Here is a 24,736-nt window from a genome sequence, read left to right as displayed (position 1 = left end):
TTTAGTTCTTTTATTTCTCCAGAAAAGGATTCTCTAGTGTCTTCTATGCTTTTTTTCAAGCCCAGCTAGTATCTTTATAATCGGTATTCTGAACTCTAATTCCAACATCTTGCTTATACCATACTGATTAGGTCCCTGGCAGTCAGTACTCCCTCTTGTTCTCTTTTTTGAGATGGTTTTTCCATCTTGTCATTCTTGCAGAAAGTGTTCGCTTTTCTATTTGTAGAGTTGCAGCAATTCTTTTCTTAGATCTCTGTTGAGTTTGCAGATGTTCAGAATGATTTAATAGCTATCTAAGCTGAATTCCTGGGACCAAACTGCAGTCTCTTACTCCTCTGCCATCTTGAACTCCTCAGCCCCGGTAATTTCTAATTCTTAAGCCATTTTGTTTCTTCAAACAGAAACAGGAAAGTAAGGCTTCCTAGCACTTAATACCTTTAGAATATAGAAAGGCCCAATTAAACACAAAAGTTCTGTATCCACACTTTCTTTTTTTTTTTTTTAAGATTTATTTATTTGAGACAGAGAGACAGCTTAAGCAGGGAGGAGGATTAGAGGGAGGGGGAGAAGCAGACTCCCCGCTGAGCAGGGAGCCTGATGTGGGGCTCAATCCCAGGACCCTGAGATCATGACCTGAGCTGAACACAGATGCTTAACCGACGAGCCACCTAGGCAACCCCATATCCACTCTAATAACTTTTTCAAAAATTACTTTTCTGTAATTTCAAACAAAGGATTTCAGTTCAATCTTTAGTCTCAGTACCAAAGACAAAAAATAATTTAAATTTATCACACACAGGTATTTCCATTATAATTCTTTGCTATTCTGTACATAAATGTGTAGAACTTCTCTGTTTGTATGTTATGATCTAATAGTTTGTTGGAAAAAAAGTTAAGGACTAAGATATTTATAACATTGTATCCTATTCTTCGAAGTGGAAAATATGAAAAATTTAAAAGTTAACAAACTACCAGTTTCTCATACTGAACATATACAAGCAGCCCAGCAAATACAACTATGTCTCTATCTTTTAGAAAGTGTAGAAGCAACATATGCACAAATAAAATTTTCAGTGCTTGGTTTCCTTCACTTGAAGGACAACTACTTGATACTCTACCTCCTCACAAGATATGGAATCCATAACACATGCAGAAGACTTCATACTGAACCAGAAGAAACCTACCATCTTACATTTGGTAACTACAACACTATAACAATTTGTAAAGTTCTTAGTTGCCCTTTCCTATATATAATTTGTTACTGAATATCTCTACCTCAATATCCACAGGTACGTCAAAACACATCTTTTCCTCCAAAAATCTTACTTGTTTCTATCTTCCTTGGTGGTTATCACTATTCTCCAAGTAACTCAAGACTAAAATCTGATACACAATTTAAATTTAATTTGTAAATAAAGCAATGCAAAAGCAGTGAGTGAGGGTTTTAAGCACAGAATTAAACCAATCTGAAAGCTCGTGAGAAGCAGGAAGCCAGTAAAAAGCCATTAAAATGTAGAGAGGACAGTAGATTGGATGAGAGTGGTAACAGTGGAGTTTACAAGAAGTCAACGAATATAAAATAGATTTGTAGATGAAATTTGACAAAAAATATGTTGATGGACTGGAAGCTAGGAGAGGAGAAGTAGGTCATGATGATTCCTAGGTTTCTGGCTTGAGCAACCAGAATACAGAAGAAGAATTTTCCAAGACAAGAATATTGAAACTAAGGGAAAAGCAGTAAGCAGTAGACAGTCATAAGGATTTTAATAATTCCATTTGAACATACTCAGTTTTTTGTTTTTTGTTTTTTAAAGATTTTATTTATTTATTTGACAGAGAGACAGTGAGAGAGGGAACATAGCAGGGGAGTGGGAGAGGGAGATGCAGGGTCCCCACCAGGCAGGGAGCCCAACACGGGGCTCAATCCCAGGACCCTGGGATCATGACCCGAGCCAAAGGTAGACACCCAACAACTGAGCCACCCAGGCGCCCCTTCAGTTTTGAAATATTTGTGAGACACATAAAGAAGTAAAAATATCAAGTATGCATTGGATATTTAATTCTAAACTTAAGGAAGTCTGGACTAAAATTATAAATATGTGCATCAACAACATATTAAAGGTACTAAATCAATGGAAAAGAATGAGAGAACGTCAGGAAAGCATCTAAAGAAAAAAGTAAACCCAAGGTTTGATCAATGAGAACACCAACATTTAGAAATCCATTACAAAAAGAGGAAGCAGAAAATTACTGTTCTTTCCTTCTGTTTTCATCTTACAAAACTTAATGATCTTTCAAGATCAACTCCTCTGTGAAGTTTTAAACCCTACACATAAAAGTAATCACTTTCTGACCTAGACCTCTCTTAGCTCTCCATCTTAACTACTGTTCTTAATGTGCTATATTATAATCATTCATTTAAGTGTAGAAACACTACCTATTAGTTTCTTGAGAAATGCTTTGGTCTTCTTGGCATTCACTATATCAAACTCATCACCTAACACACAAAAATCAATATATGAAAAATTAACAAAAAAGGATTAACTTATTTTCACTGTTTTCAATATGAAAAAAAGATGAAAATAAGCACAATATAGTATATTGATGAGCACATAAAGTATCAGTTAAATTTTTAAAAACATATGATTGCTTTTAAAACATGTAAGACTGTATCCATTATCTCCAGAAGAATTTATTTCCACTATTCTGCTTGAAACAACAGGTTTTTTAATAAAAATATCTAAATAACCTTCAAAATGTATTTAACACAGAAAAGGAAATGTTTATGCTTTTTGACAACTTAATGCAACATGAAATTTGATGTATCAAAACTTCAATATTTGGTACATAATAGAACTAAATCTGATTGGCTATGTAAAATGTCTTCTCAATCAATTACACAAAGAAAGGATTAAGAATCTAAATGTCTAAGAAAATTATAACATGATATTAAAATTATTCCATTCCCCAAAGTACCAGAAGGTAAATCTGATTTAACAGATTATAGCCAGTCAAGGATCAACGGATTCTGAAGAGTCTTTTGTTTCTGTTGTCCAAGGAAAAGCAAACATAATGGAAAGAAACTAGTACCTTTGCCACTGATGTTCTCCATTATATACAGGTAATCCATGTAAAAAGCCCCAAACCTTTGCATTCCAGCTATTTCAGTGTATGTCTCCTGCCAACAAAGAAAAGCAAACAGAACACACATTGTACAGAAGAGACTTCAGAGTTTAAAACCTGACAGGTCAAGAATCAAACATACATCCTTATATACAATGTGTATCAACTAAAAGGATTACCAAAACAAAAGAACAAAGGCTATCCAAAGAATTCACTTCTAAAAAAGGTAATGTTAACTCTACTAAAGACAACACAAAAAGACATCCATAATTCTACTAGACATTTTGACCACTTTATCAATAATGTCTATCGGTTAATGAATATCTATAATGGAATAGGATAGTACACCCTTGACCTTTAACACCATCACAAAACTGTCCAATATATACTCTGAAATATATTTAATCTTTATTTATTCCAGTGCACTTATATGAAACAACTCAAATACTAAAGATATACTAAAGTATTGAAAAGATAGGTAAATATGCAGATTAAAATTAAATTCTTTACAAAAGTAAATGTAGTAAAAAGGGTTAAAATATATATTATTTATTCTTTTATACTAATCTTCAGGTAAACTTCTTTGAATTTTTTAATTTATTCCCTAAAAGTACATTAATTTAACATGAAAAATTAAACACTAAGACACATACATAGTAAAATGTGAAATTCTTCATCTCCTCCTATTAATCCCATATCCAAACGTAACTGCAACTGAAAGATAACTCTACAAGTTTCCTCTATGACTATTTTAACAGTAGGGGATGGATAAACAAACTAACTGGCTACATAGTAGATAGAAGTAGAGACCTATGTGCACTCTTCAAACTTCTCTAAGATGTAGAAGCTGGACAAAAATATTCTAAATGCTTCAATAAACAACTAGCATTCAGAATGTATTACTCGAGAAGAAAAATGGCAATTACAAGTATTCACACAAAATATCCACCCAAACACAGCCTAGAAATTGGCTCAAATATATATTCTCTGACCTTATGATGAGTTGCATCCAAGATAAATTCTGCACGAGTACCATTATTTTCTGGGCTTCGGTAATCAAACAATGAATTTGTAAGGTATGTCAAACCTTTCATACTCAAATTTTCACCACAAATGAAGAAACAGGCTTCCTGAAAATAAATGCAAAATTTTTGAACAGGAGGAAAAATCATTAAACTGTTAAAGAAAATAAAACCGTGATTTTATAACACCCATTCAGTAGTCAATAGAAATCACTACAATGTGAAGTCCTGTAAAAAGACAAGGAATTCTGTCTCCATTTCACTGCCTTTCTTGGCAAAGAACATTTTAACAAACCAAAAAGGAACTCCAAGTAGCTGCCATAAACAAGAAAGAAGAAACATTTATGAATTGGAAAGTATTTGGAACTACTGTCCAGGTGTTAAGTGCTACCAACTTTCTAAATTCCCCTGAGCTCTATAATTTCCTACAGGGGAAAACAGTAAAGTTCCTTTCTTAAGCCAAAGATATATGAAGTCTAACAGATTTTTTGGTATAGTTAAACACTTCAATAAGCACTTCATTATCCCTGCATTCTATCCAAAAAAAGGGGGGGGGAGGGGGAGAATTTGACTTACAGTTTCACTTCTATTCATACTCTCTTCAAAATCTTTAACACCCATAATTCCCTTAAGGCACAAGGCTCTGCAGCCTACAAAACCAATCTGGCAATCGAAGAAAGGCTCTCCCATCATAAGGGCCTATAAGAGGGAAGGAAACATTAGAACTAAGAATTTGAATTTCATAAAAATGTTCCAGGCTTAAAAAAAATTACAGGCTTTCCTTGTAGAATTTCTGAATTAGTAGAAACTTCTTTAGAATTATGGCCTTTCCAAATTTATTCTCCTCAGATCATAAACCCTATTAAATTAAGAAACATCTTACTTAACTCTGTATCCTCAGATCTTTGTATCCTCATTGACTGGCACCTTATACATACATACGAGCTCACACAAGTTAAATGAAAAAATGAAAGAATTCATGTTGCATGTTACAGTAGAATCTTTGTTAAAGTAATAATTATTTCAACCAATACTACTGATGACTAAGATAGAAAAAATCATGAATATATTTTAAACATACCACTATGATAAAAGCCTGCATTTATTAAATATTAACATTAAGGACCATTCAAAAAAGTTTTAAATATATATGTTCAATGTTGAAAGATTACCTCAACTGTAGTTCCTTCTTGTTCCCAACACAATACTTCTTTGGATTTTACTTTCTGAGGGCTATAATAACTACTCTCAGCTTGCATTTCAGTGAGCTAAGAAAACAATATAGGAACATTAAGTAAGTAAAATTAGTATTAGATAGCAATAAACTGTCATTTATTATGATGAATTGATGGAAACAGGGCCAATTTTAAGATTCGGGAAATTTAATTATTAAGCAGGAAAACAGGTGCAACAAAAACAGCTGTAACAGATTATCCATGGTATAAAGGTTGAATATGCCACTGTAAGCTCAAATAGAGAATTTAAATACCATCCTCCTTTTATTCAACTTCTTTGTCTTAACAATATTGCTTAAAAAGGTAAAAGCTATGTAGCTATAACAGTCTCATATAATGGTTCATATATTCTGCCAATATTTTAACCTCAATTCATTTTATATCCCATACATATTCAACCAGAGTTAGTTCAATCATTTCCAAAATTTCTCCCAAATTTTTCATCAAAAAGAAAACTATTAAAATACCCACAAATTCAACAAAACTTCATTTAGCTCTATGAGGGAAGTAGGTTCATGGGTGTTTACTTTCAAAGTATGTGTCTCAGACTCATTCGATCATGCAAATACTTTATGAGTGACAGCTAGTAAGTACTAATCTAGATGCTGCCAAAACCACCACCACCACCACAAGCCTTGCACCCCTGAAGCTTACAACACATTACTTGTATGTATCTAGACAAACTGAGATAAATTATTTTTAAGAGGTACTTTTCTAAATGCAATGTGGTATCCTGGTTTGGATCATGTTACAGAAAACGACATAATGAAATTTAGTTAAACTCTGGAATGTAAAAGAAATGCACCAGTGCTGGCTTCCTAGTCTGGACAAATGTACTATGATAGCATAAGATATTAACAATAGAGAAACTGAGTAAGGAGTCTACGTGAACTCTCTGTACGTTGCAAGTTTTCTGTAAATCTAAAACTGTTCCAAAATAATGTTTTTATTTTTTCAAAGGTATTCTGCCCATGTTTACTAATGAGACCCTTCCTTACTCTTGTGAAATGGATGTATTATTCAAACATTAAGGCAAAGTCAAAGATCACATTAAAAAAAAACAAAACAGTATTTAATTTAGGTCAAATAGAACTTATTAAACCAAAAAGTTATAATTTTAAGCATGATAACTTCTTTATATTTAAAATCAACTAATTATTCTCATTCTTTGTAACAAAAAGTTTATATATAAGCCCTTATTTTTTAGATGCTTCTAGAACTAGTATACAATGTCATTATTTTAAAGTACAATTCTATAAAATGCTCAAGTAAAATTCAGTATTTTAAACTTGATCACCCTTCAGCTGTCTACAATTACTGTAAAGAAAAAGCAATTAATTGATTAAAAGGACTCAAACATTACAAGAACAATCTTCAACATGATTTCTTAAATGCTACATTTAATTTGGCATGATTTTTGTTGGATTGATATCAACTGTTCAGAATGCTAATGTAGAAACATGACCTTATTTTCTGACCAAAATATGAACCACAAATTAATTCCATACATTCCTTAAATCCAAGCTGAACAATGAATTCTGTTTTCCTCTTAAATCTTAACATATTTCCCTTAGAGAAACCTTAGAAACATAAATGTTCTAAATTTTTTAAAAGATGTATTACCTAATGACAACTACTGCCCTAAAAGTCTATAAAAGTTTTATATTTAAATACAAACTATTCTGACTCAGTTTAATACAATTCTTCTCATCAATGAAGAGAAATATACCAGAATAATTTCAAACTGAACATAAGTGGGGTGCCTGGGTGGCTCAGTCATTAAGCATCTGCCTTCGGCTCAGGTCATGATCCCAGGGTCCTGGGATAGAGCTCCACATTGGACTCCCTGCTCTGCGGGAAGCCTGCTTCTCCCTCTCTCACTCCCCTTGCTTGTGTTCCCTCTCTCGCTCTCTCTGTCAAATAAATAAATAAAATCTTAAAAAAAAAATTGAACATAAGTATGCAAAAGTCACCAGAAAAGACAGAACTTTACTAGCAATCCTTAAATTCCCTCGCAAACTTATATTAAAAATAACTTCTGGATCATCTAAAACTGGCAATATACCATATGATTTAATGCATATGTGGAATCTAAAAAACAAATGAACAACAAAAAGAATCATCAGACCAATAAATACAGAGAACAAACTGATGGTTCTAAGAGGGGAGAGGTGTGGGGGGATGGGCAAAATTGGATGAAGAAGAATAGGATATACAGGCTTCCATTACGGAACAAACAAGTCATGGGAATGAATATAAAAGGCACAGCATAGGGAATATCATCAAAGACACTGTAATAGCATTGTATGGTGACAGATGGTAGCTACACTTGTGGCGAGCATACCATAAGGTATAGAGATGTGGAAGCACTATGCTGTACAGCTGAAATTAATATAACATTGTGTGTCAACTACACTCAAAAAAAAATTACACCAAGAAAAGTTTTAAGTATAACTTAAGTTCTCAACAAAACGTTAATTCATGCTGTCATTACTAAGATGTTTATATCTTTTAGAATTTAAGCTTGAATATTTATACTTACAATTAATGCAATCAAAATCATTATTGCCAAAAACCTCTATTAAATGCAGAGATATATCATGCAAAAAAATTTTAATTTAAAAAATAAAATTGACAATATATGTAATAATAGTTAGCAATGGTTGGCTTTTTTATTATATATTTTATTTTTTTTAAGATTTTATTTATTTGAGGGGCGCCTGGGTGGCTCAGTCGTTAGGCGTCTGCCTTTGGCTCATGGTCCCAGGGTTCTGGGATCGAGCCCCGCATCGGGCTCCCCACTCCGCGGGAAGCCTGCTTCCCCTCTCCCACTACCCCCCGCTTGTGTTCCTTTTCTCGCTATGTCCCTCTCTGTCAAATAATAAAATCTTTTTAAAAAATTTAAAAATTAAAAAAATTTTTTAAATGTTTTATTTGAGAAAGAGAGAGAGAGACAGCACACGTGGGAGGGGCAGAGGGAGAGAGAATCTCAAGCCGACTCCATGCTGAGCATGGAGCCCAACACAGGGCTCCATCCCAGAACCCCGAGATCATGACCTGAACCAAAATCAAGAGTCAGATGCTCAACCGACCTTGCCACCCAGACACCCCGGTTTTTCTATTATCTATTTTAAAAATTTTATTATTTTTAATTTTACAGGCTGATATTATTTTCATCAAAGCTAGATCAGTGAATTTCAATTATGAAATTTATAATAAAAAATAAATTGTTCCATAGAAGAATTCAGAAATGTAAAATAGCACAGCTAATGTATTTTTATCATTTTTGCCCCAAACTTTATTACCAAAAAAATCTTTTAAGTCAATCAAGCTCATATTTTGCTAAAATTCATTTTCTACATCTTTCAGGGTTTGTCATATTAGAAAATACTTAATGGTTTTAATTAGAAAAGTCTTTAAATTAAAGACTATTTACTTGAAGTATTTTTAATCTACTATCTGGTGTAGTTATAAATTGTATACCTTTACCACTGATTTAAAAAATTTATTTCAAGTAAACAATCCAAGCCAAATTAAAAACACCATGAGAGCAAAAACCTGATTTTTTTTCCCTGTGCTACATTTCCAGTACCTAACAAGTTACCTGGAATAATACCTGGAATACTACTTCACAGGCTGGACCCATGAGTTTATCTCCTTCAGAAAAATGCCTTCATAATAATCCAACAAAGACAAATAAAATTAAAGAAATAAAATCTAAAAGAGGATCCCAAAATTTTGGAAGGTGGCAAGCAGATGAGGAGATAGGCAGAAGGAAAGAGGATTTATTTGTTAAATATATACTGGCAATTTCCAAGAGTTGGAGATACAAGTAGCCTTTTTAAAAATTACCACTGAGTTCGGTGTACTACCAAAAAAGACTATCCTCAATTTTCTGAAAATTATTCTTTCATCCACTGATGAACATTTAACTTTTTTTTTAGGGTTTTTGTTTGTTTAAGTAATCTCTATACCCAACGTGGAGCTCAAGAGTCAAGAGTTGCATGCTCTACCAACTGAGCCAGCCAGGCGCCCCAGGTTGTTTCAACTTTTTTGGCCTTTGTAAACGTGCTTTTATGAACATTTGTGTACATCTATTTGAGCACAGCTTAATTCTTTTGAGTATGCACCTACAAGTGGAATTGCTGGGTCATATGATTCTAAGTTTAACGTTTCAAGGAACCACCAAACTGTTTTCCACGGTGACTGCACCATTTTAAATTCCCACGAGTGTTCACATTTGCTTTTAACCAACTCCAACTAAGATCCCACCACTGTCAAATCACTGCTCTAGTCAAGATCACCAACAATTCCCACAATGCCAAATCCAATAATCCATTCTCACAAATGACCTACTTGTTCAACTTTAAGACATTTGTGGCACTCAGCTTCCAGATAGACACTCTTGGTTTTCTGCCTAACTTATTTTCAGTTTCCCATGCTATTTCTGCCTTTTCTTTCCAAATAATTAACATCACAGTGCCGCAGAGCTTGGCCCTAGAACCTCTCCTTTATATATGTATGTATGTGTATATACACACACCCACACACACACTGATTCCAGTCTTAATGAAATCCTGACTCTCAAACTTATATACCCAGACCAAACTTCTAATCTGAACTCTAGATTCATTAATCCAACCTGACAGCTGTACTTGAATATACAGTGTGCATCTTAAACTTGTCCAAAACCAAACTCCTGATTTTATCTCAAACCTAATCCTCTCGCAGTCCTCCTTATGTCAAAAAACCCAAACTCAATTCTTCTAGTTGCTCAGGAACCATCCTTAGATACTCTTCATTTATGTCTCACAATAAAATCTATCAGGAAGTTCTGTCCTCTTGACCTTCAAAACACATCCAAAATCCAGTTACATTTCACCACCTCCCCCTTGCTTTCATTTCATCCTAGTCCAGCAATCATTATCTTCTGCTTGCAAATTCCTATCATCTCTGTCTGATCTTATTTCTGCTTTTGCTCCCTATAATCTATTCTCAACACAGCAACCAGAGTGATGCAGTTTAAAACATAAATCGTCTTGTAACTACTATGCTAAAAATTGTCCAAAAACTTCTTATCTCGCTCAGGATTAATGACAAAGACCCTAACCTAAAATGACCTACAAACTTTTACAATTTATGGATCTCTCCCCAACCCCTCACCTCTCTGACCTGATTTCATACTACTTCCATTTTAGCCCACTCTGCTCTGGCCCCACTGGCTTCCTTACTATTCCTTCAACTTTTGGGGTCTTCCCATTTGCTATTCTTAGAATGTTAATTCCTATATATCTACAAAGCTTTTTCTTTCATGAGTCTTTGCTTAAAGATCCCCTTCCCATTAAGGCCTTCCCTGATCACCCAATTGTAAATTGCATAATCCCTTCCTATCTAATGGACACATTCACTATTCCTGTTCCCTCTTTATTTTTTCTACAGGACCCTTTCATAAATGAGTATACTAAATAGCTTATTTGCATATAATGACAATTTATATTTTAAGAGGCAGGGATATTTATCTCATCTGTTCACTGGGTATCCTTAAAGACAAAACAGCCTGGCATATAGAAGGCATTAGTATGTATTTATTGAATGAATTAGATACTGTTCAAAGATATTACATGTGTGATAATACTATTTTAAAAAGCCAAGAAATAAATACTCGGAATTAAGTTTGGGCTATAACTGAGGGGCAAATAAGACAACATATGATCCAAGAACACACACAGGCTGCTGAAGTACTAATAATTTTATATTTCTTAAAATAAAAGGGTGTTCCTAATTCAAAGGGATACATGCACTTCTATGCTTGCTGCAGCATTATTTAACAATAGTCAAATTATGGAAGCAGCTCAAGTGCCCATCAACTGATGAATAAAGAAGATGTGGGTTGTGTGTGTGTGTATGCAATGGAGTATTCAGCCATTAAAAAGTATGAAATCGTGCATTTGCAATGACATGAACAGAACTAGCGGGTATAATGCTAAGCGAAATAAGCCAGTCAGAGATTTCACTGATGTGGATTTTAAGCCACTTATGAGTAAACAAGCAAGCAAAGCGGGGAGAAAAGAGACAAACCAAGAAACAGTAGAGAACAAACTTAACTATGTTTGTTTAACTACGGAGAACAAACCAATGGTTCCCAGAGGGGAGGTGGGTGGAGAGATGGGTGAAATAGGTGATGGGAATTAAGGAGGGCACTTGTGATGAGCATTGAGTGATGTAACACTGTATATTAACTAACTGGAATTAAAAACTTAATATAAAAAAACTACAGTGCTCACTTTACTATTCTTTAACTGGAAAATATCTATTATATGGTCTCTTTTGACTATATACTTTACATGTATTTGTTAATGGAGAAAGTAGTCAAAGTATGTGAAACACTGCTGAAAAACCGAGTTAAATGAGGACCTAGAAAAGAAATAGGACTATCTCAAAGAGTAAAAGGGTGAGGAAAGAGTGAAATTTTATGTAAACAGCCCTCTAAAGAAATTTTGTAACGAAGGAGAGCCAGAGATCAAACAGTAACTGAAGGTATATATGAATTCATGGGAGAGGTTTTACTGCAATTCTTCTTAAATGGAAATATAAAGGCATCTTTGTTTGCCAATTTAAAGATTCAGTGGGAAGAGAAACTTTCCATGAAACTGATAGAAAAAGATCAAAATTCAGAGTCACACGAGGGAACATAATTTTATGAAGTAAAGATTACTAGACTATCTTACATGTAAGTGTAAAACAAACTTGAAACTAGATCCTTTGGAGAAATCAAAATTTATCCATTAAAGTTGCAAAAAATATGAAGAGCAAGAAAGAGGAAACCTACTTTGAAAGTCACAGTTGCCTTTGTACAATAAAATCCTATAGACACAATAGGATCCCTCAAAATCTGTGCTTTTTGCTGATGTGTAGTTGATGTAGGATCATTCCCAAGGAAGTCTTCCTCACCATCATCATAACTCACAATTGCAGGCACAAATGACCAGGCCCACGATACCCATCCCTGTGGCTGTTCATCCTCTTGCTGTGAATACAGCTCTTGGCCTTTGTACTGAGCAGGATACTGCATATCTATTCTTGTTTCATCCTCGGCACCTATCAAAATAAAGTCATTTTAAATAAATCAAGAGGATTTAACTAAAAGGAAAATTAGGAATGTAAATTCTATAAAAATATTTCTCCCACATCCTTCTTTCCACATATAATTATAAACAAGTTACACAATGGTTATTATTTGAAATCCATAATATATCATTACTATTTTCAAGGTGTTTTGTTTTGTTTTTCAAAGATTTTTTTAAATTTACTTGGAAGAGAGAAAGAGCACACACGCAAGAGAACACAGGCAGAGGGAGCAGCAGAAGGAGAGGGAGAAGCAGGCTCCTCGCTGAGCAGGGAGCCTGATGTGATGCAGAGCTCAATCCCAGGACCCTGGGATCATGACCTGAGCCAAAAGCAGACGCTTAACTGACTGAGCCACCCAGGCACCCCACTACTTTCAAGTTTCTATATGTTGTACTATGCTAATCCCCTTTCATAGTCCACAATATAGGGCATAGTTTATAACATAATTCTAAATGTATTTGCTAAATACAAAGAATCAATTCATTCTTTAGCATTCCACTAATTAAAAACTTCCTCCCCAAAATAAGGCTAAGTGCTGAAAAACTGACTTTTTTCAGAAACACAGTGTCAGAAATATCCAAGAAAAATTCTTTAATTCCTGATGTACCCAATAAAGAAATGTCAGGCACTCCTAGGCAAAATACACCACCCCCAAAAAGAACTATCCCTAAAGATGAAAGTAAATATTATAATAGAATTATTCCTATGTGAAGCTAAAAAAAATAGTGTTGGTGATTCTTATTAGTAGGAACATAAATTAGTAACTTTCCTATTCTACATATGAAAAAATTATAGCAAATTACTTTCACTTGGTTAGAAATTGGCAAAGGATTTAGAGTCCAACCACTCCAACTCATTCCACCTTCGTAAAGACAAACTGCATCAAAGTCCATTAACATTATCCTAACAATACAAACAAAAAAAGCCTATCATGGAATTTAGAAAAAACATTACTTTTTAGAAAATTTGTGGTACAAGCAGTCTCCAACAGATTCAAGCATTATTTACTCTTCAGTGATAAATCTATGACACATATACTCCATTAAATATCATCTTCATTGAGAGCCGGATTTCTGGCTAGAAAAACCTCATAACTTTTTAAATCCTCATGACAAGAGACTCTTGGAATATCTTATATGTATAGTTTATGAAACATGGCCACTTACCTTAGTTCATCTGGGAAGGAAAAGACATGGTAAGTAGTAACTAAAGAACCTAACATACAGTACTAAGAAACTTTAGCCATTTTACTTCAAAATAAATTATAAAAATTATAAATCCAAAAAGTATTTTGTATAATCCTTATATCTTGCTGTTTAACCATAAACATTTTATCACTTTCTATAGGGGAATAAGTAAAGCCTGTTATCAACTGAGGTAAGACCTCAAATTGGACATCATCAATGATCATCTCAGTTATAAAACAAGTCAGACCACCTCTACCCAGGAAGCAGTGACCAGGTTGAGTCCACAGGGCTGGACTCTTGACCTCGGTTGTCTAAACCATTAAAACACTGCTTGATCTTGTGGAACAAAAGAAACATCACTAAAAACCAGCCACTGTAATTTATACTTATTAATTAAAAATTAGGTATTTTGATGAAAGATGCTTCTGAAGTTTCAAATCTTTGCTCACTGCCTTGCAGAAAGAATCAATAAGAGCCTTGAAAAGAGAAAAGCATCTCCCTAATCTCTGGCTAGAATTTCTTAAAATATTCTTTTCCTTCAGAAGAGTGCATCTTAATCTGGAGCCCTTTGACAGAAGTCAGGAACTTCATGAATCTCAATGGAAAAATATATATTATTTAAAATGTAGCACTTTTAATTATGAATGTAGGTAACAAACTGCAGTTGCATAGTTTAATTATAAATATAAGTAACAAATAAGTTACATCACCATCAACTGTAAAACCTACAAAAATCAGATCAAACATCACTTGTGAAGCTATCTCAGAATATCAAAATGTGTGTTCACTCATCTCTGAACAAGACCTGTTCACAGAAAGCTCCTCATATCTGCAGAGGGTCCCACTCCAGGACTCAGCTAATTACTCAATTTCATGCAGGGAAACTACTGAGGCTACTAAAAGAACCACCAGAGGGAAAAAAAAAACAAACAAACAAGAAAACCACCCCCAAGACTTACACAAAATTGGGACTAGTTTGTGATCTCAGCAGAAAGAAAGAAAAAACCTTTAATTCATCAGGCATCAAGAAAGTATTCAAGAGGCTAAGTGTCAGTAGTGAGACAAAATTGGCCTTAAGCTAATGGCGGCTCTAATCTCAACTAAAAAACATGTAAAGCAAGACAAGTGAATTAAATTATTTCCAAGTAACTTAACTTTTTGCTGTATATAAATATATCCAGCATCCAACAAGATAAAATTCACAATGTCTGGCATCAAATTAAAAATTATTTTATTTTTATTTTATTTATTTATCTATTTATTTTACAGAGATAGAGACAGCGGGAGAGGGAACACAAGCAGGGGGAGTGGGAGAGGGAGAAGCAGGCTCTCCACCGAGCAGGGAGGCCCGATGCCGGGCTCGGTCCCAGGACCCTGGGACCATGACCTGAGCTGAAGGCAGACATTTAACGACTGGGCCACCCAGGGGTCCCAAAAATTATTTTAATTTTTAAGAAAATTAAAAGAAAAAAGTCTATATAAATGAGGTATTTAAGAAAGCATAAACAAGGAGAAATAAGGTATCTTTTTTAACAATCCAAACAACTTCTAGAGATGAAAAATACAGTATCTGAGATGAAATATAAACTAGCTGTGATTAATAGATTAGATACAGAAGATTAGTGAGCAAGAACAGAAATAGAAACTCTCAACAATCAAACAAAAGAAAAAGGAAAAGAACAAAAATGAACAAGAGCATCAAAGAGCTCTGCTGAACTTCAAGAAGCCTAATACACATGTAATTAGTCTCCAAAGGAGAGAGAAGAACTGAAAAATAGTTCAAGAAATAATGCCCACGAATTTTCTAAATATATATGAAAACTATAAACCCACAGACCTAAAAACCTTAATGTATTCCAAACACAAGTAACATAAAGAAAGGATACCATGGCATATCATAATCAAGATGCTTAAAACCTTCTGAGAAGAGATTCACAGGCTTGACCAGAGTGTCAAAGGCATCCACAGCACCCACAATAAAAGGATCCCTGCTTTAGACAGATGAGAAAACTAATTCTGACTACTCTGCAAGCAAAAAGAGTTGCTTTCGGGGCGCCTGGGTGGCTCAGTTGGTTAAGCGACTGCCTTCGGCTCAGATCATGATCCTGGAGTCCCTGGATCGAGTCCCGCATCGGGCTCCCTGCTCGGCAGGGAGTCTGCTTCTCCCTCTGATCCTCCTCCCTCTCATGCTGTCTCTCATTCTCTCTCTCTCTCAAATAAATAAATAAAATCTTTAAAAAAATAAAAATAAAAAAAAAAAAGAGTTGCTTTCTCCCCTTTTTAACATAGAAGAAAAACCTGTCACTTCTTAGAGGACAGAACAAAACAGTTATAAAGGAAAAATTTGAAATCTACATTTAATCAAAATTTAAAACTGCTCGAGACACCTATTAAAAAATGAATTAGTCAAGTCACAAGCCGGCAAAAAATATCCCCAAAACATGTTTATGACAAAGGACTTGAATTCAGAATATATTAAAAAATTATGAATCAGTAATGAAACCCAACAAAGGTTTAAAAATAGGCCAATATTTAACATACTCTTCACAAAGGTAAATATATTAATGGTCAATAACCACATGAAAACCTTCAAAATAACTGCTCATCAATGAAATGCAAATTAAAACCACAATGAGATACCACAACACATCCATCAGAATGGCAAAAAGCAAAAAAAAAGACAGGTAACACCAAATGCTGTCAAAGATGTGGAACAATTGGAACTCTCCTACAATGTTGTGGGGGATGTAAAACACCACACCTGGCACAACCTCAACATACAATTCCACAATTCTACCCAAGAGAAAGTACAGCACAGGTCTACAAGAGACTTGTAGAAGAATGTCCAGGACAGCTTTATTTATAGCAGCCAAAACTGGAAACAACACAAATATCCATCAACAGGAACATGGCTAAAATAAACTATGGTATATTCATACAATGTACCTAGAAATAAAAAGGAAAGAACTACTGATATATGCAACAACACAGATGAATCCCCAAAATATTATACCTTCACGGCAGTGAAAATACTCTGTATGAAACGAAAATGATAGACATACGTCATTATACATTTGCCGAAACCCACTGAATGTCAAATACCAAGAATGAACCATAATGTAAACTATTGATACAATGATGTATCAATGTAGTTGCAACAATCGTAGTATATGTGTTAGGGCAGGGAGTATATGGGAAATCTCTGTACCTACTATTCAATTTTGCTGTGAACCTAAAACTGCTCAAAAAAATAAAGTTTTAAGTAAAAATAAAAGTAAAAAAGAATACTATGTTTAATGAAAGAATCCTTTCATAAGAGTTCATACTATATGACTTGATTTATATGAAATTCTAAAATCAACAGAACTTTTTTTTTTTAATTCAGAACAGTGTTTTCCTGAGTGAAAGTGGGGGATGTGGGAATGATTAGAAAGGGGCAAAAGAGAAGTTTTTGGAGATACTGATAAATCTGTATCTTGATGGGTGCTGTACATCACACAGGTATACGCATTTCTCAAAACTTGAATAGTATACTTAAGATTTATGCATTTCACTTTGTAAATTACACCCTCAAAAAAATAAAAGGAACCATTACCAAATATAAACTCTAGTAACAATATGCTGCTGAAGTCTAGGGGTGAAATGTATGGATATCTAACCCTCTCTGAAAGCCATCAGAAGCACTGGTTGAACTGATGAAGAGAGAAGTTAGATGAACAGCTATATGATAAAACAAATTTAACAAAACATTATACAATCTACGCTTTCTACTTTTCTATATATTTGAAATTTGTCATAATAGCATGTTGGGAAAAAAGTGAGCACCTTCTGGTGCTAGGTTTTGCTCTAGATGTTAGATAGTATTCCTGTTTCAGGACTTCATTGTCTAACAGGAATTCACTGTCCAGTGTGAAATAAAGGTATATTTTATACTTACATATACTTATTAATGTTATTCCCTAAGCTTTTAAGGTGATAACAGCTTTTCATAAGCTATAAATACAAAATTTCACCTTTAGAAGTGTACAATTCAGTGTTTTTAGTATAATCACAAAGTTGTGCAACCATCATCACTACCCAATTTTGGAACATTTTCATCACTCTAAAAAGAACACCTCTACCCATTAGCAGTCAATCCCCATTTCCTTCTCCCTCCCAGGCCCTTGCTGCTAATCTACTTTCTACTTCTATTGAATTGGCTATTAGGGACGTGTCATATAAACGGAATCATACTAGGTGTTCCTTTCTGACTGGCTGCTTTCACTTAAGATATTTTCAAAGTTCATCATGTTGTAGCATGTATCAGTTTTTCATTCTTTTGTATGACTGAATAATACTAGAGTATGGATATATCACAATCATTTATCCATTCATCAGGTGATTAACATTTGGGTTGTTTCACTTTTTGGTTATAATGAACAATGCTGCCATTTAATATTCACATGTGAGTTTTTATGGACATATGTTATCAATTATTTTGCATATATACCTAGGAGTGGAATTGCTGGGTCATATGGTAATTCCATGTTCAATTTTTTAAGGAACTAGATTGTTTCACAAAACAGCCATACCATTTTACATTCCCACAATCAACATAAAGGTTACAATTCTCTACAATCTTGCCAACACTTGTCATTATGTGTCTTTTGATTATAGTCATGCCAGTGGCCTTGAAGTGATGGCTCACTGTGGTTTTAAGGGAAGAGAACACACCTTTTTATCTCTGTGTTTTCCTACATTACCAATGTTCAGTACATTCAGTAGACTTTAGTAAAAGTATAATGAACTGAATAACTGAGGTTAACCCACTAGCATCCTTCAATGAAATATATAGCCCATTAATAATGCTCTAATTAACTAGGTATCCTCCAATGAAGCACACAGTTAATTAAGTGTAACTATAGTTGTTACACATAATTACATATAATAATTAAGTATATCTAACTCCGCTGTAACTCTTGGTAAGCCTTCGTAAAAAATTACCAATACCACAATTTATTAGGAAATATTGATGGTGCATTACCTTAACTTTTATATAACGTACATTCCCAACATTTATATCTATTAAAAATATTAAAGTTATTTTTAGAATGTAAAAAGAAAAATCACAGTAATATCCAGCATGTAAAGAAAAAAAAAAAATCAAGTAGTGTCAAACCACCAAAATAAAATCATCCCATCATGTTAGAACACTGCAAAATTCAATCTAATGTTTTATTTTTTTAAGTTTCACAATGGTGAAAACACTATCCAAACAATAGCTCAAAAATAAAGTTTTTATTATATTTACCTGTAATGTTTCCTAACATATCTTTATTGTGACAGGTAGGATCTTCCGTTTCGCCATCTTTAAAATTGCCTATTTCCCCATAGTAAAGAGCAATCCCAAGTTGCATTATACGGATAAACATAGGCAGTTGTTGATCTGTGATAGAAAGTTTCAAACTCTCTACTAAAGTATGAATCTGTATTTGAAAAAATAAACACATCAACAAAAGCATGTTCAAAGGAAGTACCTTTTAACATAAATAGATAAATGTTAAAAGTCCTAAAATAGAGAATACCATAAGAGAAAAGTAATGTCCCAAACATTTCCAATATGTAAGCCAAAATAATTTACTCTAATATCTTAGGAATTAAATTTGCTATAATGACCAACCAACTTTAGATAGAAACTGTACTAAGCCAAATTATATAAGTATAAATAGAAATGATGATGAGAAGATACAGTCACACTAGACTTTTCCAGAAATAAAGTTATGGAACCAAAATATCAACTCCATTGTTCATATGAAGAATTTGATAGCACTCCCCCACAATCAGAGATTTCTGTCACACCAAGAATAAAAGTTTCATAATGTCATTTTAGTAAAACCTCAATCACCCTTTCCAGCTTTATTAACCAAAAAGAATACATACACATTCTAAAAGCCTAAGTGAGAAAATTAGTAACATTACAACTACGGAAGTATGAACATAATAAAACTTTGTCAAATATGGAAAACCAAGTGACATACATGTTCAGAAAAGTTTTCCAAACAAGTTTTAAGAGATTTAAATAGGACATAAAATTTGTAAGATGAATCAGGTATAAGAAACAAGATTAATTACTAACAAATAGGATATACAGCAATCAAAGTTATCCTTATAGAAAGACATTAATGGAATATAAACATAGTCTCAGTGTAATGTTCCCTGCTGTTATATAAACATGGAATAAAACCAATAAAGCCATAAAGTCAAGTCTCTTGGAAGGTTTATTTTGACTTCCAAGTCTCTTGGAAGGTATTTGAGGGTTTATGAAACATGAAAAAGTAATAGTAGTCATCGTATTTTTAGGGTTAGAGGCACAAAAATTTGTATTTGAAGGGGAAGAAAGTTGCAAAAGGCTATATTTAATTATGAATACAGGTTTCTTAAAACTGACTTAAAAATCATACACTGAACAGACCAAGAAAGGGTAAGAAAAAGGTTGGTAGGAGGAGTGGAGAGTGTGCAGTGCAGGCCTGCCGAACTCTTCTTAATTTGGTTTTTCTCTACCACGTCCTTTTAAAATATTGTATGGCACCAATAGCACCAGCAAAAGGCCATCTTAGCTGAACCAGTAACAGACAAAGAATAAACCTTTTATATACATATATTATATGTACATCTAATATACACAAACATATACATTTAAAATATATAAGATATTTTATATATTTTATATATGGTAGATAAAGTATCTCTAAAATCAGTAAGATTAATCCCTAATAGAAAAATGGACAAAGAACCTCAATGGATTTTTCAAAGAACAAATGGCCAGTGAACATATTTTAAAAAATCTAACTTCACTAACAAATGTTAATTAAAATATATTTTAACAAGTTGTCAATTTTTTTAACATGATCATATTTAAGGATAGGAACCCTCCTTGATGCTCATGAACATATACATTGGTTAAATTTTTCTGGAAACAATTTTGCAATAAAGAACACAGGCCTTAAAAAAATTTAAGCCCATTATTAAGATATTTGCAATTACCAAAATCTTTCCAAAGGAATTAATCAGAAAGTGGTCAAAGATTTAGGTCAGACTTTCATATCTCTAAAAAACTTTTTTAAAAAGTAAATTTTCAAAAATAGGGGACATGTTACTTATGTACCCATATAGTCTATATCTCAGATGACACAAACCCTAGGACATATTCGTTCCAACAGATAGAAAATTATAAAAAGCCAACCCAAAATACAGATAAATTCAAAAACCACTTAAATATATGGGAGAGACTTAAATGAATAATTACAGCATCTGGAATATTCTGGGAAATCCCCTCTCTTTGAGGTGATCAATGAGGTTAACCATGTGCTTTTAATATATACTTCCTAGGACTAGGAGTTAGAAGAATGATAGGTCTAACTCAAAATAGCAAATCTTACACCACAATGGTATTAATAAAAAATTCAATTTTATTTCAGTTGAACATAATGATACCTCATATTTGGTGATTACCAGGGTCAAAAACCCCATGTCAACAAACTTACTTAATATTAAGATGCTTTTTAGGATGATATATCATGGCTAATCATTTTGAGAATACAAACTTAAATGCTAACACTAAGTTTCCCTCAAATTCATTTACTTTTACTTTCCTCTAATTTAGCCACATTCTAGAATGTACAATTACATTTGTACTAATGATCAATAAGTTTATTTTATACTGTAAGGCATACACGCATCCATTACTTGCTGTCAAAATGTATCTTGAATTTATCCTTAACGTTCCCCAATGTTTCTAGCAGGTTCAAGGTGAAAGAAGGAAAGTAAGCCCATTATCCTGAGACAGAGCCATCAATACCATTGAATTAATATTTTTCTATGCTTATCTTTGGCAAAGAAGCTAATTCAAAAATAGAAGGAAAGAGTAACGGAATTTCAATAAATTGATGTGCACTGTATACAATGGGAAGAAAACTAGAACCCTGATGACTGAAGTACTACCAAAGAAAAACAGGTGGATTTCATGAATAAATATACAGTAAAGCTACCTAAAAGAGAAAGTGTTACATGCTTTTTAAAAAGACAGTATTAAAAAATAAGTTATATATCCATGTACAACTAGGCACAGTAGTCAATACCCGTGTTCAGACTCAGGGGCAGCTTTTCCATTATAGCACTTTAGTATTCAAAGGCATGATACTCAACAATAAATATTCATTCCACATTAAAACTTAGTTATTAACAAGATCACAAGCTACTGTGTGAATTCTTTTTCAAAAACTAATATATGGATAGAGGTTTAGAAAACTGTTATACAAGGAAACAACACAAGATTTACATTAAGAGACTAACTATACACGTTGAAAATATGTTCCACTATCTTGGGAGTAAAAGCTTTCACATTACCTAAAAAATTCCTACATGCTAAGATTTTAATTACATTCTGAATCCATAGATCAATAGCTAAAATTTCCTGAACCAATAAACAAAGATATTAGGTCAGCATATTAAGCCTTATGAGGTTATCTAAGGGGGACAATAACTACAGTTATCAGATCATGTTAAATAAATTATAAGGATTGAAATATACATTGATATTCAGTCCACTATGGGTATAATTACACTTCTTACAGGATTTCCTCTATCCATTTAAAAGAAAAAAACATGAAGAAACAGCTGGACAAACTATAAAGGAAACTACAGTCACAGGGAGAAAAAAAAGTCCCCAAAATCTCTCTACTACAACACACAATGCAGAAAGATTTAAAATATAATAAACAATAAAACCTAAAATTATAAATAGAAATAAAACTCTTACAAAAACTAATGGTATATATTTTTATGAGGTTAATTTCTTCTTTAGTAGCACCTGCAAGAACCAATAAACAAAATGGAGATATGCAACTCAACTACTAGAAAAAGAAACACCTACTTTAATAACAGATGGCATCTTGGAATTTAGGTTATCATATGTGAAATGCAGACGAGTTCTGAAGGAACATTTATACAATAAAGGATCCTGGTAAAATTCTATTTTACCACTAGCATTTCGTTTATCAAGACAAACTGTACAGTCAGAAAAATTGATAACCTTTCTCAGCACCAGATCAGTTGCTAAAAAAAAAAAAAAAAAGAAAAACCATTTTAAGTAAAAAGGAAAGTTAGAGAAAAAAGCAACCATTTTTTATTAGTACAAATAGTTAAGATTAATAGAGCATTTAATACATGATGCCAGAATCCATGCAAAGAATTTCTCATTTATTATTTAAATCCTCCAACAACCTTATGAAATAGGCACAAAAATCCCACTGCAAGTATGAAGAATCAAATAAAGGACAAAGAAATGAAATAGCTTGTCCCTAATTTGCTTGGTATCTAACTACAAATTTAAGACAAAATTTATGAAAAATTTTGCTACATTTTGCTATCCGCAATGAGATACCAAATAACTTAAATATAATTCTTGAGAAACCACATTAAAAATAACATTCTGAGCAGTAGTCATTCATTTACTATCTTATACAAAAAAACTCACAGCTTCTCTAAACTTGTACTCTCCAGTATGGTAGCCACCAGCGATATGTGACTATTTAAATTTATATATAAGTTAAAATTATATAAAAATTAAATTTCAGTTCCTTGGTTACATTAGCGACATTTCAAGTCCTCAATAGCACATGTGGCTAGTAGCTACAGTACTAGACTGTAAAAATATAAAATATTTTCATCATCACAGAAAATTCTAGTGGACATCACTGCTCTAAGCAATTGATGAAGAAACTACCACGTTACCAATAAGAGTAAACAGTTTGTTTTCAAGGGAATATAAAAATGAAACAACTGCTGATAAAGTATCAAACTAGAAAATGAAACCTTTAGCAAATGAGAAGTTTTATTCCTAACTAATAAGCAATTCCTAGGTAACTATTAGGCCCAAATCTACTACAATTTACATAGTATATAAATAAATGATTTACTGATATATTTCCTTGTGTACATGTATGTAATAACAGAACTAGAAATGAAAGAAACCCTCTAGATACTTCCTTCACTCTCTTTTTCATAATAATTTACTGAATGTTTGCTATCAGATAATACACTAAGTCTTTTCCCTCTGCTATCTTTTAATATTTACATCCCTCTGTTTAAAAGATGTGAAAACTGAGACACAGTAAGGGGAAATAGTTTAATGTTAGTTTATAAAGGACAGACCGATCATTCAAACTCTGGCAACCTTACTTGAGAATTCATGTTTTTATCTATTATGCTGTAAGAAAATAGTGGTCTATATTTTGAGGGTATTCTAGAAAATTATTATTCACTGACAAAGGAAATTATTAAAGCTTTGAAAATATTTTTCTTAAACACTAAATATAACAACTACCTTTTAAAAACTTACAAAATGAATTCTAGTTCTGGTACATACTTTAGATAATGTGAAATTAAATTGCAATTTAATCTGTAAAATGGGGATAATAATTATGTCTATCCAACTCTGGAGCACTCTGGAAAATGATCTGGCATTATTTTGAAAACATGAACATTTGCTCTCCTCCCATCTAACAAACCCACTAAGTGTATGTCCTTAAGAAATGCTTACACATATGCATCAAAAGGTATGTACAAAGATTCCTAATAGCACTGTTTGTAATAGCAAAAACCGGGAAACATCCCAAATGCCCATCATCAGAACAATTAAGTTCTGGCATACTTAAACAGCAGAATATTATTCACAAGTAAAAATACGTGATCTATAACTACATGCAACAATATGGAAAAATATTAAAAGCATGACATTGATTGAAAATAGGAACCTGTTTTACTCAAGCCTCAAATTCCCAACATAGAGCATACTATCTTTACAAAGCTCAAAAATACATGTAATATATTATTTATGTATAATCACATCTGATACTTTTTGATTGAGATAAAATTCACATAACATAAAATTAGCAACTTAGGGGTGCCTGGGTAACTCAGTCGGTTGAGCGTCTGCCTTCGTCTCAGATGGTGATCCCAGGGTCCTGCCCAGTGGGGAGTCTGCTTCTCCCTCTGCCCCTCC

At 33.2% G+C, this 24,736-nt stretch overlaps 1 protein-coding gene across 6 annotated transcripts in view; it reads right to left on the bottom strand.

The window, feature by feature from the left end:
• Window positions 1-24,736, bottom strand: part of VPS13B (vacuolar protein sorting 13 homolog B) — a 767,339-nt gene that overhangs the window by 673,864 nt on the left and 68,739 nt on the right. For all 6 annotated transcript variants that reach the window (XM_035011614.1, XM_035011613.1, XM_035011619.1 and 3 more), the window contains 7 exons: window positions 22,607-22,788; window positions 18,986-19,160; window positions 12,210-12,478; window positions 5,318-5,413; window positions 4,722-4,844; window positions 4,116-4,253; window positions 3,091-3,178 (listed from right to left, as the gene is read on the bottom strand). In XM_035011614.1, coding sequence (XP_034867505.1) covers window positions 3,091-3,178; window positions 4,116-4,253; window positions 4,722-4,844; window positions 5,318-5,413; window positions 12,210-12,478; window positions 18,986-19,160; window positions 22,607-22,788 — 1,071 coding nt within the window. The remainder of the gene's footprint in view (window positions 1-3,090; window positions 3,179-4,115; window positions 4,254-4,721; window positions 4,845-5,317; window positions 5,414-12,209; window positions 12,479-18,985; window positions 19,161-22,606; window positions 22,789-24,736) is intronic.

This window comes from Mirounga leonina, unplaced genomic scaffold, assembly GCF_011800145.1.
Source record: "Mirounga leonina isolate KUSES-001 unplaced genomic scaffold, KU_Mleo_1.0 Mir_165, whole genome shotgun sequence".
Classification (NCBI taxonomy): domain Eukaryota; kingdom Metazoa; phylum Chordata; class Mammalia; order Carnivora; family Phocidae; genus Mirounga; species Mirounga leonina.
This window is presented reverse-complemented; position numbering and strand designations above follow the sequence as displayed.